At 40.0% G+C, this 22372-nt stretch overlaps 1 protein-coding gene across 3 annotated transcripts in view; it reads right to left on the reverse strand.

The window, feature by feature from the left end:
• Positions 1-11142: 11142 nt before the first annotated feature.
• Positions 11143-22372, reverse strand: part of tfpia (tissue factor pathway inhibitor a) — a 35406-nt gene continuing 24176 nt past the window's right edge. The window contains exons 3-7 of one of the 3 annotated variants that reach the window (XM_083536319.1): positions 13866-14036; positions 12915-13073; positions 12651-12710; positions 11573-11752; positions 11143-11447 (exon numbers count right to left, since the gene is read on the reverse strand). In XM_083536319.1, the coding sequence (XP_083392445.1) occupies positions 11380-11447; positions 11573-11752; positions 12651-12710; positions 12915-13073; positions 13866-14036 (638 nt within the window). In that variant the 3' untranslated portion in view covers positions 11143-11379. Of the gene's footprint in view, positions 11448-11572; positions 11753-12650; positions 12711-12914; positions 13077-13865; positions 14037-22372 lie in introns of all 3 variants that reach the window. The other 2 variants (XM_083536318.1, XM_083536320.1) reach the window with 2 other exon arrangements.

The raw sequence follows: 22372 nt of genomic DNA on the forward strand, positions 1-22372 counted from the left end.
ACAGCCTTATAACAAACAACTCCAGCACTGTTACATACACCTATAGCTTTACAACACACACCTACAGCACTGTAACACACACCTACAGCATTATAACACACACCTACAGCACTGTAACACACACCCACAGCACTGTAAAACACACCTACAGCCTTAAAACACACCTACAGCCTTAAAACACACACCTACAGCACTGTAACACACACCCACAGCCTTATAACACACACCTACAGCACTGTAACACACACCTACAGCCTTATAACAAACAACTCCAGCACTGTTACATACACCTACAGCACTGTAACACACACCTACAGCCTTATAACACACCTACAGCCTTAAAACACACACCTACAGCACTGTAACACACACCCACAGCACTGTAACACACACCTACAGCACTGTAACACACACCTACAGCCTTATAACACACATCTACAGCACTGTAACACACACCTACAGCCTTATAACACACACCTACAGCACTGTAACACACACCTACAGCCTTATAACACACACCTACAGCACTGTAACACACACCTACAGCCTTATAACAAACAACTCCAGCACTGTTACATACACCTACAGCTGTATAACACACACGTACAGCACTGTAACACACACCTACAGCCTTATAACATACACACACAGCACTGTAACACACACCCACAGCACTGTAACACACACCTACAGCATTATAACATACACACACAGCACTGTAACACACACCCTCAGCACTGTAACACACCCACAGCACTGTAACACACACCCACAGCACTGTAACACATACCCACAGCCTTATAACACACACCCACAGCCTTATAACACACACCCACAGCACTGTAACACACACCTACAGCACTGTAACACACACCTACAGCCTTATAACACACATCTACAGCACTGTAACACACACCTACAGCCTTATAACACACACCTACAGCACTGTAACACACACCTACAGCCTTATAACACACATCTACAGCACTGTAACACACACCCACAGCACTGTAACACACACCTACAGCACTGTAACACACACCTACAGCCTTATAACACACCTACAGCCTTAAAACACACACCTACAGCACTGTAACACACACCTACAGCCTTATAACACACACCTACAGCACTGTAACACACACCTACAGCCTTATAACACACATCTACAGCACTGTAACACACACCTACAGCCTTATAACACACACCTACAGCACTGTAACACACACCTACAGCATTATAACACACACCTACAGCACTGTAACACACACCCACAGCACTGTAAAACACACCTACAGCCTTAAAACACACCTACAGCCTTAAAACACACACCTACAGCACTGTAACACACACCCACAGCCTTATAACACACACCTACAGCACTGTAACACACACCTACAGCCTTATAACAAACAACTCCAGCACTGTTACATACACCTACAGCTTTATAACACACACCTACAGCACTGTAACACACACCTACAGCATTATAACACACATCTACAGCACTGTAACACACACCCACAGCACTGTAACACACACCTACAGCATTATAACCCACACCTACAGCACTGTAACACACACCCACAGCACTGTAAAACACACCTACAGCCTTAAAACACACACCTACAGCACTGTAACACACACCTACAGCCTTATAACACACACCTACAGCACTGTAACACACACCTACAGCATTATAACACACATCTACAGCACTGTAACACACACCCACAGCACTGTAACACACACCTACAGCACTGTAACACACACCTACAGCCTTATAACACACCTACAGCCTTAAAACACACACCTACAGCACTGTAACACACACCTACAGCCTTATAACACACACCTACAGCACTGTAACACACACCTACAGCCTTATAACACACATCTACAGCACTGTAACACACACCTACAGCCTTATAACACACACCTACAGCACTGTAACACACACCTACAGCCTTATAACACACATCTACAGCACTGTAACACACACCTACAGCCTTATAACAAACAACTCCAGCACTGTTACATACACCTACAGCTGTATAACACACACGTACAGCACTGTAACACACACCTACAGCCTTATAACATACACACACAGCACTGTAACACACACCCACAGCACTGTAACACACACCTACAGCATTATAACATACACACACAGCACTGTAACACACACCCTCAGCACTGTAACACACCCACAGCACTGTAACACACACCCACAGCACTGTAACACATACCCACAGCCTTATAACACACACCCACAGCCTTATAACACACACCCACAGCACTGTAACACACACCTACAGCACTGTAACACACACCCACAGCCTTATAACACACATCTACAGCACTGTAACACACACCTACAGCCTTATAACACACACCTACAGCACTGTAACACACACCTACAGCATTATAACACACATCTACAGCACTGTAACACACACCCACAGCACTGTAACACACACCTACAGCACTGTAACACACACCTACAGCCTTATAACACACCTACAGCCTTAAAACACACACCTACAGCACTGTAACACACACCTACAGCCTTATAACACACACCTACAGCACTGTAACACACACCTACAGCCTTATAACACACATCTACAGCACTGTAACACACACCTACAGCCTTATAACACACATCTACAGCACTGTAACACACACCTACAGCCTTATAACAAACAACTCCAGCACTGTTACATACACCTACAGCTGTATAACACACACGTACAGCACTGTAACACACACCTACAGCCTTATAACATACACACACAGCACTGTAACACACACCCACAGCACTGTAACACACACCTACAGCATTATAACATACACACACAGCACTGTAACACACACCCTCAGCACTGTAACACACCCACAGCACTGTAACACACACCCACAGCACTGTAACACATACCCACAGCCTTATAACACACACCCACAGCCTTATAACACACACCCACAGCACTGTAACACACACCCACAGCACTGTAACACACACCTACAGCACTGTAACACACACACCTACAGCCTTAAAACACACACCTTCAGCACTGTAACACACACCTACAGCCTTATAACACACCTACAGCCTTAAAACACACACCTACAGCACTGTAACACACACCTACAGCCTTATAACACACACTTACAGCACTGTAACACACACCTACAGCCTTATAACACACATCTACAGCACTGTAACACACACCTACAGCCTTATAACACACACCTACAGCACTGTAACACACACCTACAGCCTTATAACACACATCTACAGCACTGTAACACACACCTACAGCCTTATAACACACACCTACAGCTCTGTAACACACACCTACAGCCTTATAACACACATCCACAGCACCGTAACACACACCTACAGCCTTATAACAAACAACTCCAGCACTGTTACATACACCTACAGCTTTACAACACACACCTACAGCACTGTAACACACACCTACAGCATTTTAACACACACCTACAGCACTGTAACACACACCCACAGCACTGTAAAACACACCTACAGCCTTAAAACACACCTACAGCCTTAAAACACACACCTACAGCACTGTAACACACACCTACAGCCTTATAACAAACAACTCCAGCACTGTTACATACACCTACAGCTTTATAACACACACCTACAGCACTGTAACACACACCTACAGCATTATAACACACATCTACAGCACTGTAACACACACCCACAGCACTGTAACACACACCTACAGCATTATAACCCACACCTACAGCACTGTAACACACACCCACAGCACTGTAAAACACACCTACAGCCTTAAAACACACACCTACAGCACTGTAACACACACCTACAGCCTTATAACACACACCTACAGCACTGTAACACACACCTACAGCATTATAACACACATCTACAGCACTGTAACACACACCTACAGCACTGTAACACACACCTACAGCCTTATAACACACCTACAGCCTTAAAACACACACCTACAGCACTGTAACACACACCTACAGCCTTATAACAGACACCTACAGCACTGTAACACACACCTACAGCCTTATAACACACATCTACAGCACTGTAACACACACCTACAGCCTTATAACAAACAACTCCAGCACTGTTACATACACCTACAGCTGTATGACACACACGTACAGCACTGTAACACACACCTACAGCATTATAACACACACCTACAGCACTGTAACACACACCTACAGCACTAAAACACACACCTACAGCACAAAACACACACCTACAGCACTAAACACACACACCTACAGCATTATAACACACACCTACAGCCTTATAACACACACCTACAGCACTGTTACACACACCTACAGCATTATAACACACACCTACAGCACTGTAACACACACCCACAGCACTGTTACACACACCTACAGCACTGTAACACATGCCTACACATTATACCACACACCTACAGCACTGTTACACACACCTACAGCACTGTAACACACACCTACAGCCTTATAACACACATCTACAGCACTGTAACACACACCTACAGCCTTATAACACACACCTACAGCACTGTAACACACACCTACAGCATTATAACACACACCTACAGCACTGTAACACACACCCACAGCACTGTAAAACACACCTACAGCCTTAAAACACACCTACAGCCTTAAAACACACACCTACAGCACTGTAACACACACCCACAGCCTTATAACACACACCTACAGCACTGTAACACACACCTACAGCCTTATAACAAACAACTCCAGCACTGTTACATACACCTACAGCTTTATAACACACACCTACAGCACTGTAACACACACCTACAGCATTATAACACACATCTACAGCACTGTAACACACACCCACAGCACTGTAACACACACCTACAGCATTATAACCCACACCTACAGCACTGTAACACACACCCACAGCACTGTAAAACACACCTACAGCCTTAAAACACACACCTACAGCACTGTAACACACACCTACAGCCTTATAACACACACCTACAGCACTGTAACACACACCTACAGCATTATAACACACATCTACAGCACTGTAACACACACCCACAGCACTGTAACACACACCTACAGCACTGTAACACACACCTACAGCCTTATAACACACCTACAGCCTTAAAACACACACCTACAGCACTGTAACACACACCTACAGCCTTATAACACACACCTACAGCACTGTAACACACACCTACAGCCTTATAACACACATCTACAGCACTGTAACACACACCTACAGCCTTATAACACACACCTACAGCACTGTAACACACACCTACAGCCTTATAACACACATCTACAGCACTGTAACACACACCTACAGCCTTATAACAAACAACTCCAGCACTGTTACATACACCTACAGCTGTATAACACACACGTACAGCACTGTAACACACACCTACAGCCTTATAACATACACACACAGCACTGTAACACACACCCACAGCACTGTAACACACACCTACAGCATTATAACATACACACACAGCACTGTAACACACACCCTCAGCACTGTAACACACCCACAGCACTGTAACACACACCCACAGCACTGTAACACATACCCACAGCCTTATAACACACACCCACAGCCTTATAACACACACCCACAGCACTGTAACACACACCTACAGCACTGTAACACACACCCACAGCCTTATAACACACATCTACAGCACTGTAACACACACCTACAGCCTTATAACACACACCTACAGCACTGTAACACACACCTACAGCATTATAACACACATCTACAGCACTGTAACACACACCCACAGCACTGTAACACACACCTACAGCACTGTAACACACACCTACAGCCTTATAACACACCTACAGCCTTAAAACACACACCTACAGCACTGTAACACACACCTACAGCCTTATAACACACACCTACAGCACTGTAACACACACCTACAGCCTTATAACACACATCTACAGCACTGTAACACACACCTACAGCCTTATAACACACATCTACAGCACTGTAACACACACCTACAGCCTTATAACAAACAACTCCAGCACTGTTACATACACCTACAGCTGTATAACACACACGTACAGCACTGTAACACACACCTACAGCCTTATAACATACACACACAGCACTGTAACACACACCCACAGCACTGTAACACACACCTACAGCATTATAACATACACACACAGCACTGTAACACACACCCTCAGCACTGTAACACACCCACAGCACTGTAACACACACCCACAGCACTGTAACACATACCCACAGCCTTATAACACACACCCACAGCCTTATAACACACACCCACAGCACTGTAACACACACCCACAGCACTGTAACACACACCTACAGCACTGTAACACACACACCTACAGCCTTAAAACACACACCTTCAGCACTGTAACACACACCTACAGCCTTATAACACACCTACAGCCTTAAAACACACACCTACAGCACTGTAACACACACCTACAGCCTTATAACACACACTTACAGCACTGTAACACACACCTACAGCCTTATAACACACATCTACAGCACTGTAACACACACCTACAGCCTTATAACACACACCTACAGCACTGTAACACACACCTACAGCCTTATAACACACATCTACAGCACTGTAACACACACCTACAGCCTTATAACACACACCTACAGCTCTGTAACACACACCTACAGCCTTATAACACACATCCACAGCACCGTAACACACACCTACAGCCTTATAACAAACAACTCCAGCACTGTTACATACACCTACAGCTTTACAACACACACCTACAGCACTGTAACACACACCTACAGCATTTTAACACACACCTACAGCACTGTAACACACACCCACAGCACTGTAAAACACACCTACAGCCTTAAAACACACCTACAGCCTTAAAACACACACCTACAGCACTGTAACACACACCTACAGCCTTATAACAAACAACTCCAGCACTGTTACATACACCTACAGCTTTATAACACACACCTACAGCACTGTAACACACACCTACAGCATTATAACACACATCTACAGCACTGTAACACACACCCACAGCACTGTAACACACACCTACAGCATTATAACCCACACCTACAGCACTGTAACACACACCCACAGCACTGTAAAACACACCTACAGCCTTAAAACACACACCTACAGCACTGTAACACACACCTACAGCCTTATAACACACACCTACAGCACTGTAACACACACCTACAGCATTATAACACACATCTACAGCACTGTAACACACACCTACAGCACTGTAACACACACCTACAGCCTTATAACACACCTACAGCCTTAAAACACACACCTACAGCACTGTAACACACACCTACAGCCTTATAACAGACACCTACAGCACTGTAACACACACCTACAGCCTTATAACACACATCTACAGCACTGTAACACACACCTACAGCCTTATAACAAACAACTCCAGCACTGTTACATACACCTACAGCTGTATGACACACACGTACAGCACTGTAACACACACCTACAGCATTATAACACACACCTACAGCACTGTAACACACACCTACAGCACTAAAACACACACCTACAGCACAAAACACACACCTACAGCACTAAACACACACACCTACAGCATTATAACACACACCTACAGCCTTATAACACACACCTACAGCACTGTTACACACACCTACAGCATTATAACACACACCTACAGCACTGTAACACACACCCACAGCACTGTTACACACACCTACAGCACTGTAACACATGCCTACACATTATACCACACACCTACAGCACTGTTACACACACCTACAGCACTGTAACACACACCTACAGCACTGTAACACACACCTACAGCACTAAAACACACACCTACAGCACTAAACACACCTACAGCCTTATAACACACACCTACAGCACTGTTACACACACCTACAGCATTATAACACACACCTACAGCACTGTAACACACACCTACAGCACTGTAACACACACCCACAGCACTGTTACACACACCTACAGCACTGTAACACACACCTACACATTATACCACACACCTACAGCACTGTTACACACACCTACAGCACTGTAACACACACCTACAGCATTATAACACACACCTACAGAATTAAAACACACACAAACACACAAACACACACACACAGACACACACACACACACACACACACACACACACACACACACACACACACACACACACACAGTAACGTACACCTTCAAGGTAGCACTAACATTTTTTATCGATTGGTCAGTGCTACTAATTGTTATACTGCAGCAGTGTGCGTGTGTGTGTGTGTGTGTGTGTGTGTGTGTGTGTGTGTGTGTGTGTAAAAACCCCTAGAAAATAATCACAATAAATGTTTACACAGCGCCATCTAGTGTTGGATCTGAATCTGCTCAACATGTCTCCACGACGACGATGACGGTGGCAGTGATAATCATGATGATTGTTGGTGATGATGATGATGATGATGATGAGGAAGAGGAAAATTACGATATAACTCGTTGATAATTAGTTTAATGAAGATGCAGATGGTGATGATAATGTGAATGATTCTTTTCATAAATTATTAATTTCATGATTATTATTATTATTGTTGATATTATTACATTACTATTGTTAATGATGATGTTGATAATGAATACAGTTGTTTATTATTACTGATTATTTATTTTAAGTTTATTGATTAATTATATTTTATTTACACTGCCCCATGATTGGAAGGAGCAGCAGACAGGACAGTTAATGCTAGGATTTAGAAATATATTTAAAGCCCATATAATGAGTCATATGACAGCTTCTTAAGTTGTTTAAATCCAGAGCTGTGTGCTGCTGAAGGTCATGACTGTGGTTGTTTTTAAAGTGGAGTAAAATAGAGCTGGTGTGAATATATATATATATATATATATATATATATATATATATATATATATATATATATATATATATATATATATATATATATACATACAGCATATATACAGTTTTTATGCTTTTTGATAAAATAACACAATTTATGCTTTCTAATAAAATAACACAAAAACTCAATTTTTTAGACATTTCTTACAGACAGAATCATCCAATTCTAAACCTTCAAGATGCAACATTACAGCTTTTAGTCAACTAAATCGAGTTAATAACAGAAATTTAGTCAGTAGTGAAACCACTGTAGCCTTTTGAAGGTTTTTTCTTCTATTGTACAACCATTAATTTGTTAACAGTTAATAGTAAATATAAATGTTCTTACTTTCCCTGTCCATTGTAACATTTAAAGTCTAAACAAAAGCTTAAATCTATCAAGCTATTAAAGGAAATCTGGCTAGTAAGGCAGCAACTCTTTGCTGTGCCTGGCTCAATGTTATATTTAATATAAATATAAAAAAAAAAACACGGACAAGAAACAAGATCATACTAAACATTTAATTGTTCACGAGTAAATAAAAGGAATGTGGTTTATATACAGAGAAACAGTTTAAGAAAAACAAAGCAGCCTTGTGTACATTTTCATGTTCTCATCCACTTCCTGCTCATTTATGATGCAACTGTATTGCAGGATTAATTTGCATTACTGATAAACCACTGATGATATTAATTTCATAGCAATGACTGGACCAAATGCTGCCACTGACTCCCATTGTGAAGCCTGATTTTGTATGTCAGACTCATGATGGACTGAGTTAGCTTTTGCTAGCTAGTGTGTATGCTAGTGTGTGCTAGTGTATGCTAGTTAATCTATCCTATTAAAGAAATTAACATAGCTTTGAGTAGATAAGTTTAAGGAAATTAAATGAACAGTTGTCAACATATACACTCCAAAAAAAAAAAAAAAACATATTTCAGCACAATCTGCTTGCCTTGAATTTTATCTACACTATATAAACAAACCTGAATTTCCCAGCCACATGGGTTTTTTCCCCAAACTGTTACCACAAAGTTGCAAAAATACAGTTGTATAGAATGTCTTTGTGTGCTGTATCATTTTATATTTTCCCTTCACTTAAACTAGGAGACCCAAACCCTTTCCAATGCCCCCTTGCACAAAGCCGGCTCCGTGAAGATATAGCTTGAAGCTATAGAGCTCTGCTCCCAAACCTAATGAACATCTTTGGAATGAATGTAAATGCTGACTGCACCTCAGGCCTCCTCACCTCACCTACTTCAGTACCTGACTTTACTAACACCCCTTGTAGCTGAATTAGCAGAAATCTCCAAAAGCACACTCATAATGTTAATCTAGTGGAGATTTTTATAATTGCAAATGGGGACTAAATATTAAACGGGATGTTCAAAAAACACTTACGAATCTTATTGTCAGGTGTCCATAAACTTTTGTTCCTATATTGCACCAATGAGACCTGCACGAGTAACTTATTTGAATGGAAATGTGCACTCTTTCATGGTCCGCTCAATCTATATGAAATGTAGCTAGAGTTAGCTGTCATACGTGTATGTATGTATATATATATATATATATATATATATATATATATATATATATATATATATATATATATATATATATATATATATATAGTCGTCCTTTGATTTATCGCGATTTGAATCCCACTTTATTGCGATTTTTGATTTGGCATATGTTTCCTAAATATTCCTCATTTCAGTTCCTCATAAGAAACAAGTAGTGTTACAAGAAACCGTAGGTTTCCGCTTATTTATTGGCCCCTTTACTTAGATCCTTTTTTACCGTCCTAGGACACTTTAACCATTAAACAAGCATAGAAACTATGCATAGGCTACACTACAGTACTGTACTGTAAAGTCTTCTTCTTCTTTCAGCTTCTCCCTTTGGAGGTCGTCACAGCAGATCATCCGTCTCCATGCCCCACCCCTGTCCTACATCTGCCTCTTTCAAACCAACTACCTGCATGTCTTCCCTCAAAACATCCATAAAAGTAAACTAAATTGTAATATTTCTATAAATGTACACAAAATTCATCTGGCAATATTCTTGCAAATGTTTTCTGTGTGTGTTTAAAGAGTATGTGAGGATGATTTATGGCTTAAACAACAACAAAAAAAGCATTTCTGGGGTGTTGTCCTTTTATCATGGATATTCGGTAGTTCTGAGATTTACAGCCTTCTGAATAACAGAAAAAAAATATGTGCAAATAAAACAACAGATTTTTTAGAACTGGAATGAAAAAAAATATATATAAGGTTAAAATTTAAAAGGTTATTAAGTAACATTAGAAATATACACAGAAAAATACAGGGCGTGGTATACCAAAGTATATAATATGGCTCTGTAAAAGATATTACACATAAAAAAGAACCAGGAGTGATTCAGGGGACTCAGATGGACCGGAATAAGATGTTGGCGTTTTTGGTCTTTATTCGGATTCTCCCGGTTCTCCTGAAATCTGTAACACAAAATATAGAACGCTTGCAATTTGATGCCAAACAAAAATAAATACATGAATAAGTAAAAAACGAGAAGTGCATCATATCTGTAAAGTAGAGTGTTCTGAGGTGAACTGAGACTTGCCTTTCATGCAGGTTCTCATGCACATCTTCTTTTGTGTGAAGTTGTTCATGTTGCCTCCACAGCCGCTGTACCTGAAGGCATGACAACGTTTAGTTTTGGAGTTGTAGAAAAATCTTCTCTCCAGGTCGCCACACTTGCCCAGCTCAGGAGGAATCATGCAGTGTTCAGGAGGAACGATATCTAAGCAACAGAGAGAGAGAGAGAGAGAGAGAGAGAGAGAGAGAGAGAGAGAGAGAGAGAGAGAGAGAGAGAGAGAGAGAGAGAGAGAGAGAGAGAGAGAGAGAGAGAGAGATAACAAGGATGTCAAGGAGATTTGTTGGCCAGGTGTAAAGATAAATAGGTTTGAAGTCAGTTTAGAGTTAATGGAAAGTTTAGACCAGATGGAGACAGATAAACAGACAGACAACATTATAAACACAAGGTGAGGCAGACAGACATAGTTAAAACAAATCAAGTGAGCAGATAACTGGGGCAGAGAAAGCCACACACAGACAGACAAACAGAGTGGCAGACAGACAACAAGAGTCAGATGTGGACAGACACACAGTGACAGGCAGATAAACAGTGACAGACAGAAAAAAGTCAAATACAGACAGAAAGTCAAGTTTATTTCTATTGCGCTTTTCACAACAGACATTGTCTCAAAGCAGCTTTACAGATTTTAAGAGTTAATGGGCTTCTCCCATTAAGGGTCGCCACAGCGGATCCTCTGAGAGAGAGAGAGAGAGAGAGAGAGAGAGAGAGAGAGAGAGAGAGAGAGAGAGAGAGAGAGAGAGAGAGAGAGAGAGAGAGAGAGAGAGAGAGAGAGAGAGAGAGAGCGCGACTGATCAACAAACGCAAAGACACAGACCAAGAGAATGACAGACAGAATGATAGACAGAACAATCATAGACAGACAGTCCAAAATACGAGCAGAGAGACGGCTTGACAGATTGACATACAGAAATAGCAGCAGACAGAATGAGAAAAACAGCAACAAACAAATACACAAAGACAGACAGAGTAAAAAACACGAAGAGCCACATTCAGAAACAGACGTTAAAGAGAGACAGACAGAACGACAGGAAATAAATAAAACCTGTCCATTTATCCACGTCTGTCATCGTCTGAGGCTGGGTGTGAGACTCCGAGTTACCGTCTGAAAGCAGCACACTTTCATTAGAACAGTGAAACAGAACACAATGTTGCGCAGTTTCATGTCAGCCATTTTTAAAATGCTATAATGTTTTGAAATGTGGTATTCTGAAGGGTCCTGATGTTGAACTGGAACGTTTCGTGCACTACGTATGAACATTAAGATAATGCTTCGAAAACGTGTCATTATAACAATGTAGTTATGTACCAGTTTTAATAACTGCCTTCACTTCAGCCTTTTCTTCAGCCTTCACTTCAGCCTTCACTTCAGCCTTCTCTTCAGTCTTCTCTTCAGTCTTCCCTTCAGCCTTTACTTCAGCCATTTTTTCAGCTTTTACTTTGTCTTGCGGTTCCTCCGTCTCATTAACTGCTGATATAAAAGAACGCCCTGTTATTCTAACAGGATTATTTCATTATCAACTTCATGAATGTTTCAGTTGACTCTTGCCAGTGTATACAATGCCCACCACAAAAATAATTCCATTTTACACTGGCTACAATCCGATATAGAAAATAATCAGCACCTTCTGTCCAACCGGATTTGATACCTTGAGCACTCTGTGGTAAATTGTGATTAAAAATGGATGAAATAAAACAACTCTTGCTGTCAGATATAACAATGATGTCTGTGTCCTTTTCCTTAATGTCCACAGCAATAAGTAACATAGATATGGGGGGGGGGGGGGGGGGGTTTGTTATTAAGATAATAAGACTGAACCACAGCCAAGACTGTTATTAATCACTACTCTGTCTTTTGATTAAACTGAACAAAAGTTTCTCCTATAAGTAAAAACAGCTTTCTTTTTTTATTTTTATGTTGCATTCATTTGTTGTTCTTAAATTTTTTTTTTTTTTTAATGTAAATCATTTTTTGCTCAAAATGTAAAATAAAGGAAAACGCCTCATTTATTGTTTCATGCCAGCGTGTTTTGTGACTCTAATATTATTTTGAAAGCATTAATACAATCCTTCCATTACCCTACCAACTGAAAAGCATCTATACACTCTCTGACCAATAAGATTAGATATCAGATAAGATATCAGATAAGATATCAGGAGCACTGGGTTATAAAATACTTGTACCAATTCCATTGCAATGCTATGAATCTAAACCTATAACCTACGAATATGTAAGACAGCAGAATTAATATATACATACGCTGACACCGGTCCTGACATTCTTTAAGGGTCCTGAAGTTATTCGCGTTTCCAAAGCAGCCACCATAGAAGAAGCGTCTGCACTCGTTCACCTTGCTGTCGAAGAAGTAGCGAGGTACCATGCCTCGGCAGGGGCCCGGCTCGTCCTCCAGGTGGCATGGACTCTTTTTGGCTACAGAAAACAAATCAGTTACTTTAAAATATGTAATTATTCTGCTTTCAGGAATGGTTTGGACACAAATAATAATAAAAAAAAACCAACAACATTGTAGGGTATTTTGACTTGGACTACATAAAATACAGAATATATTGCATAATGTAAAAATTGGGTATAAATTCAAAATATGTTGTTATTAAACCCCTAAATTCGTTGCAACCATAATAAGTTGAATTTATTTGGTAAATGCGTCACATCAAATCAAATCAAATTTTATTTGTCACGTACAAATTAATACAGAATTAATTAATTAATATATATATATATAAATGAATGGCATCGTCATTAAATAAATTACTTGAACAAAAACAAAAAAGCAAATACTGAACAACACAACCTTTCACCAAAGATCTATTAATAGGTAAGTGAGGACTTTATCTAACTGATGATAAATCTGACAAAACCAACACAATACCACCATCACCATGCTTCACTGTGGGAATGCTGTACTCAAGGTTTTAATATTTAATTAAATTCTATCAGTTTAATTAGTAAAGTCGCTTAAAAAATAGACACTATAGATTATATAGTTAATAATATATAGACATATATAGAGTTATCCTATTGAAATAACCAAGCTAGTGGGGATAATGGCAAGGAAAAACTCTATGAAGAAACTCTGAGAGGAACCAGATTCAAAAGGGAACCAAAAGGGAAATCTGGGTGGCAATGAATGTTCGTTCATTACAGTTTATTTACATTTACATTCTTTGGCAGACGATCTTATACAGAGCGACTTACAATTATCTCATTCATACAGCTAAGCATTTGAGGGTTAAGAGCCTTGCCCAAGAACCCAGCAGTGGCAGCATAGTGGTGCTGAGATTTAAACTCACAACCTTCTAATTAGAACTCCAAAAGCTTAACCAGTGAGCAACCCCTTTCCCATCACTGTAAAAGTGTGCTGTTCAATGAGGCAAATTGCAATTTTGAACCATTATAATTATAATTATGGTTTCTCATAGCCCAAGCTTGTGATATATACAGGTAATAGCTCCCAGCTTGACCAGTTAAACCTCCTAGAAACCTAGAAGTCATAGAGTCCCAATTCTCGAGTCCCTGATGATTCTTAACTCTTGGCAGGGAGTCACTTTTGTGTCAGGGTGATTGATAATGTTTAGCTCTATCTAGAAGAGCACAGCCATTTAATAATAACCTAACAACCCCTTTGTTATTCAAAATGCATTTATAGAAGATGCTAATTAAAATGTTTGGCTGCAGTGGAGATCCATCAGGATGTCAGGCAGCCCACCTTTTCAGAGACAAAACATATTAAAACTATATGTCCTTTTGTCCGATTTTTTTCCCAGCTATTGTACATGCTGTGCACTGAAATGAGACACAGCCTGCCTGAACCAAATCACCTACAGCATTTGGATTTATAGTTTGCAACTTGACCTGAAGCAATGTAATAAGCAGTAGTCCATTAATCACTGCAGCACCCACTCTGAACAAAAGTGGATATATTTATCAAAATGTCCTCAACCTGAGAGAAATTTTTTCTCAAGAGAAATATTACAGAACATTATATCATTTCCCCTTGTCATATCCCCTTTTCTGAAACCCTTTCACAATACTAAATTGTGCAATTTTTGTCTGAATTGAAATTCATTATATGACTACTGAAAAGTCAGAAGGGCTAAACAGCTACAGACTCCAAGATAAGAAGACACTGCTAGCATAAAATTATGCTAACCAGAGCCCTCCACTACTTAGAATTTCAAAAACATAATGTATAAACTGCGATTTCCCAATTACATCCTTCATTAGTTTATACCATACGTAGCTACAGTAGCATTTAGCTAGTCAGCAAACTGACTAATAAAACTAACCATTTTCTAATTGGTGTATCTTTGTTTGTACTTAAAAACTAAAATCTAACCATACTCCTGTTCAATTTGGACTATTAATTAATTAATTAATTAATTAATTAATTAGCTTATTTGTTAGCTGGAAGGCTGACACACCTCTCTGTCAATGACACCAAGGAAACTGCTAGCTGATATTCGGAAATAATAGTAAAGTATCTTCTGCGTATACATTTGATCAACTGTAAATTTGTATTTCAAATATTCCAACCCAAATCCCACATAAGATGCAATAAAACGCTGACTAAAATGCAAATAAAAAATGTTAATATAAATAAAAGAAAAGAGGAGAGTCTGAGTGCTGGACTAGACTGTGTGCAATCCAGACCTTAGACCTACTGAAAACATTTGACGCATCATGAAACGAAAAATATGAAAAAGAAAACCCAGCACACTTTAGCAGCTTAAATCTTGTATTAGACACAAATGAAACACTATTCCTTTCCGAAAACTCTAGCAAACGGTCTCCTCAGTTCCCAGATGTAAAATGACCTTTTTTTCCTCAGTACATTTCTCAGTTTAAACTTTTGATATGTTGTTTAAGTGTCTACATATGCCTAATGTAATTATATAGGTTTATCAGATTTGCAAATAATTGCATTCTTATAATTGCATTCGTTCTCCAGCAATGATGATAGTTTTTCTACCATCCTGCTTTCTCCCAGCTCCTGAACATTGTCCAGAGGAATCCCCAGGACTGAGCTGGACTTCCTGATCAGCTTGTCCAGTCTCTTCCTTTCTGCTGTAGAGATGCTGCTGCACCAGCAGACCACACCATAGAAGATGGCTAAGTCAAAAAAGGTCTTCAGTAGCTCTCCCTGCACTCCAAAAGACCTTAGTCTCCTCAGCAGAAAGAGTCTGCTCTGTCTTTTCTTATAAATTGCCTCAGTATTGTCTGTCTAGTCCAGTTTGTTTGATAAACATCCAGGTATTTGTAAGAGTCCACTCTCACAATGTCCTTTTCCTGAATGGTCACTGGTGGTAAAGTTTGTTCGTGCCTACGGAAATCCACCACCAGTTCCTAGTTTTTTCATCGTGTTTATCTGGAGGCAGCTCCATTGGCACCAGTCCACAAAGTTCTGTATAAGTTCTCTGTACTCCCTGTCATCATTGTCCGTGATCAGACCGACGATGGCAGAGTCATCAGAAAACTTCTGCCGGTGACAGGTTGCTGAGCTAAACATGAAGTCTGCAGTGTAGATGGTGAAGAGGAACGACGGCAGAACCGTTCCCTGCGAGGCTCCAGTGTTGCAGACAACCATGTCAGACACACCGTCACGAGTCTTCACATACTGTGGTCGGTCTGTGAGGTAGTCCAATATCCAGGCAGACAGATGATGGTCCACTCCCATGTACATTATCTTATCCCTCAGGAGCACATGTTGGATGGTGTTAAAAGCACTAGAGAAATGTACCTCTAATTAGCGAATATGCCGTCCACACACATGTCCACATTTATTTATTGAATTAACCTCCAGGTGAGCAACCCAAGTGATTTCATTCTGTCAGCATCTCTTCTGCTTAAACCCACAGGACAGATTCAGTGAAGCGATTCATATCCAGACTCTCACAATAATGAATAATGCAGGGAGCATCATGGCATCATGGGAATTGTGAAGGAAAGCAAGATAAGGTCTCTGCACACTGTTCCTGTTGATGGAGCTTTTGATCTCATGGTGTGTTTTTCTGTCCGGGTGTTTTTCACAAAGAAACACTGAATATGAAGATGGCTCCTAAGAGCAGATGAAGTGTGTAACTCCCTGTGGATACGCCTCACCTCACCTCACACTTGTGTTATATTATTATTGCTTGCTGCGGCCACTAGATGGAGACACAGATCCTTCAAAAACATTTGCGCATTTAATAAGTGTGGACTAAAGTAATGAAAGCTCATGGGGTTCATGTGAAGCTAATGTACAGAGGAGATCATTCTTCAGCACAGCCCTCCAAAGGATGATTATTCTGGAAACAAGTCAATGCTCAGCGTGAGTTGATTATATTTGATTTGGAAAGGCACACACCTGTCTATATGAGGTCCCACAGTTAACAATGAATGTCAAAGTACAAACCAAGCCATGGAGTCCAAGGAATTGTCTGTAGACCTCCAAGACAGGATTGTATCGAGGCACAGATCTGGGACAGAAACATTTCTGCAGCATTAAAGGTCCCAGTGAGCACAGTGGCCTCCATCATCTGTAAATGGAAGAATTTTGAAACCAGGACTCTTCCTAGAGCGGGCCTTATTTAGGGAGGTGACCAAGCTCCAGTGTTTCTCTGTGGAGAAAGGAGAACCTTCCAGAAGAACAACCATCTCTGCAGCACTCCACCAATCAGGCCTGCATGGTATAGTGGCCAGTCACTCCTTAGTAAAAAAGCCTGCCACATGACAGCCTGCCTGGGGTGCTTGATGAGAACCTGCTCCAGAGCGCTCTAGACCTCAGACTGGGGCGATGGTACACACTACATCTTCTTATACAGATACACAAGCACTACATCTACACACTACATCTTCTTATTCAGATACACAAGCACTACATCTACACACTACATCTTCTTATTCAGATACACAAGCACTACATCCACACACTACATCTTCTTATAGAGATACACAAGCACTACATCTACACACTACATCTTCTTATAGAGATACACAAGCACTACATCCACACACTACATCTTCTTATAGAGATACACAAGCACTACATCTACACACTACATCTTCTTATTCAGATACACAAGCACTACATCCACACACTACATCTTCTTATAGAGATACACAAGCACTACATCTACACACTACATCTTCTTATAGAGATACACAAGCACTACATCTACACACTACATCTTCTTATAGAGATACACAAGCACTACATCTACACACTACATCTTCTTATAGAGATACACAAGCACTACATCTACACACTACATCTTCTTATAGAGATACACAAGCACTACATCTACACACTACATCTTCTTATAGAGATACACAAGCACTACATCTACACACTACATCTTCTTATTCAGATACACAAGCACTACATCCACACACTACATCTTCTTATAGAGATACACAAGCACTACATCTACACACTACATCTTCTTATAGAGATACACAAGCACTACATCCACACACTACATCTTCTTATAGAGATACACAAGCACTACATCTACACACTACATCTTCTTATTCAGATACACAAGCACTACATCCACACACTACATCTTCTTATAGAGATACACAAGCACTACATCTACACACTACATCTTCTTATAGAGATACACAAGCACTACATCTACACACTACATCTTCTTATAGAGATACACAAGCACTACATCTACACACTACATCTTCTTATAGAGATACACAAGCACTACATCTACACACTACATCTTCTTATAGAGATACACAAGCACTACATCTACACACTACATCTTCTTATAGAGATACACAAGCACTACATCTACACACTACATCTTCTTATAGAGATACACAAGCACTACATCTACACACTACATCTTCTTATAGAGATACACAAGCACTACATCTACACACTAAATCTTCTTATTCAGATACACAAGCACTACATCTACACACTACATCTTCTTATAGAGATACACAAGCACTACATCTACACACTACATCTTCTTATAGAGATACACAAGCACTACATCTACACACTACATCTTCTTATAGAGATACACAAGCACTACATCTACACACTACATCTTCTTATAGAGATACACAAGCACTACATCTACACACTACATCTTCTTATAGAGATACACAAGCACTACATCCACACACTACATCTTCTTATAGAGATACACAAGCACTACATCTACACACTACATCTTCTTATAGAGATACACAAGCACTACATCTACACACTACATCTTCTTATTCAGATACACAAGCACTACATCCACACACTACATCTTCTTATAGAGATACACAAGCACTACATCTACACACTACATCTTCTTATAGAGATACACAAGCACTACATCTACACACTACATCTTCTTATAGAGATACACAAGCACTACATCTACACACTACATCTTCTTATAGAGATACACAAGCACTACATCTACACACTACATCTTCTTATAGAGATACACAAGCACTACATCTACACACTACATCTTCTTATAGAGATACACAAGCACTACATCTACACACTACATCTTCTTATAGAGATACACAAGCACTACATCCACACACTACATCTTCTTATTCAGATACACAAGCACTACATCTACACACTAAATCTTCTTATAGAGATACACAAGCACTACATCCACACACTACATCTTCTTATAGAGATACACAAGCACTACATCTACACACTACATCTTCTTATAGAGATACACAAGCACTACATCCACACACTACATCTTCTTATTCAGATACACAAGCACTACATCTACACACTAAATCTTCTTATAGAGATACACAAGCACTACATCTACACACTACATCTTCTTATAGAGATACACAAGCACTACATCCACACACTACATCTTCTTATAGAGATACACAAGCACTACATCTACACACTACATCTTCTTATAGAGATACACAAGCACTACATCTACACACTACATCTTCTTATAAAGAAGATGAAGCGTCACGGAAAAGGAAAAACCTTACATTATTATGATGAAAATGTTATTACAACACAAAACACGTTACATTATTATAAGGAAGCACTGACAGGCCATTCAGTTCACCCCTAAGCTTTCAGTGGTGTCCTACCTAAATCAATCCACCTTTTAATACAATCATTATGACCCCACAGCTATTGAAAGTAGGTTTAGACATTAATCGGCTGATTGTGCAGCAAATTAGGTCGTTTATGAAGCAGGCGCATCTAATAACTCTGTGATACCAGCAGGTGGCAGTAGTCAGTATTCAGCGTCCAAACTTGGAAACCAGAAGCGTAGAACTGTAAATATATATTCCACCTGCCGCGATCATTACTAACTTATTCGTGTAGCATGTCCGCTAAGTTACAAAGACAAGAGCAAGAATGACAAGTTTTTTTTTCATGTGCTCATTCGCTAAGTTCAATAGCCAATCTGAGTTCTCTTTCTCTCCGCTCTCTTTCTCTGACATTTAACACATTTTTTTTTTTCAGAACTGTTCTTTTTCATAATAAAGTTCAGTACTTTTTTACATGGAGTGTTATCTTTGTTTTTTTATCCAGTATACATTTTCATAGCCCTAATAAACATCTAACACATAGATTGATTAATCGGTTATCTGCAAGTACGATCTAATCCAATGCAATCGGCCAACCTCTAGTCTAGAGTACCAGGATGGTGAAAAAAGGCCACTTCACATTTGACCCAATGTTGGCCAGGGACCTCCACATTAACATTTGAAAATTGGCAGGTGCCCTTATCCACAGCAAGTTACAAATATCTAATTTATACAAGTGATTATTCAAGTCAAAAACAGTTCATATTAAAAAAAAGTGATGAGGACAAAAAACCCTGAAAACTGAGTCGGAGTACCAACCAGGCAGAATATCCATCAAGCTGTATTTCAGCATCGAAATGATTTACAGCTCAGAATAAATGGAATGTGCTGAAGTAGTTTATGCTATTAGAGACAAATGCTTTGCCAGAAAGACCAGAAAAGCATGTTTTTGCCTAAATGAAAAGAAAAATCATAAATCTTGCTGGAACTCATCACCTGGATGCAAAGTGCTGTTTCTAATCAAATCAGATTTTTGAAAAACATATTTGGCAGAAGTGATGACTGCAGAGAAATCTTAGAAAGTCACAAAGCGCTCGAATGTTTACACACAAACCAAGTTGTGAGCTTTAATTTTCTTTTTTTAAGTCTCAAATCACAAAGTTACTCTATCACTAAAGCAGTATATAAGAATAAATAAGAGTAGACTGGTGTGGGGGTGCTTTGCTGGCCATTTCAGAACGTGCTCGAGTCTATTAATGGAAGTCTTCAGACAAGAACAAGGAAGTCATTGCCATTAATAGTAAGGCTGTATTTAGTTTGCTGACCTAAGCTTCTTCTGCTCCCATTAAGGGGCGCCACAGCGGATCATCCGTCTCCATACCCTCCTGTCCACTACATCTGCCTCTTTCAAACCAAATACCTGCATGTCTTCCCTCACCACATCCATAAACCTCCTCCTTGGTCTTCCTCTTTTCCTCCTTCCTGGTGGCTCCATCCTTAGCATTCTCCTACTGATATACCCCATGTCCCTCCTCTGCACATGTCCACACTATCTCAATCTCGCCTCTCTCACATTGTCTCCAAAATGTCCACATGCACTGTCCTTCTAATAAACTCATTTCTAATCCTGTCCATCGTCGTCACTTCCAACAAAAACCTCAACATCTTCAGCTCTGCTACCTCCAGCTCCACCTCCTGTCTTTTACTCACTGTCTTTA

The sequence above is a fragment of the Silurus aristotelis genome (assembly GCF_946808225.1).
Source record: "Silurus aristotelis genome assembly, chromosome: 3".
Classification (NCBI taxonomy): Eukaryota; Metazoa; Chordata; class Actinopteri; order Siluriformes; family Siluridae; genus Silurus; species Silurus aristotelis.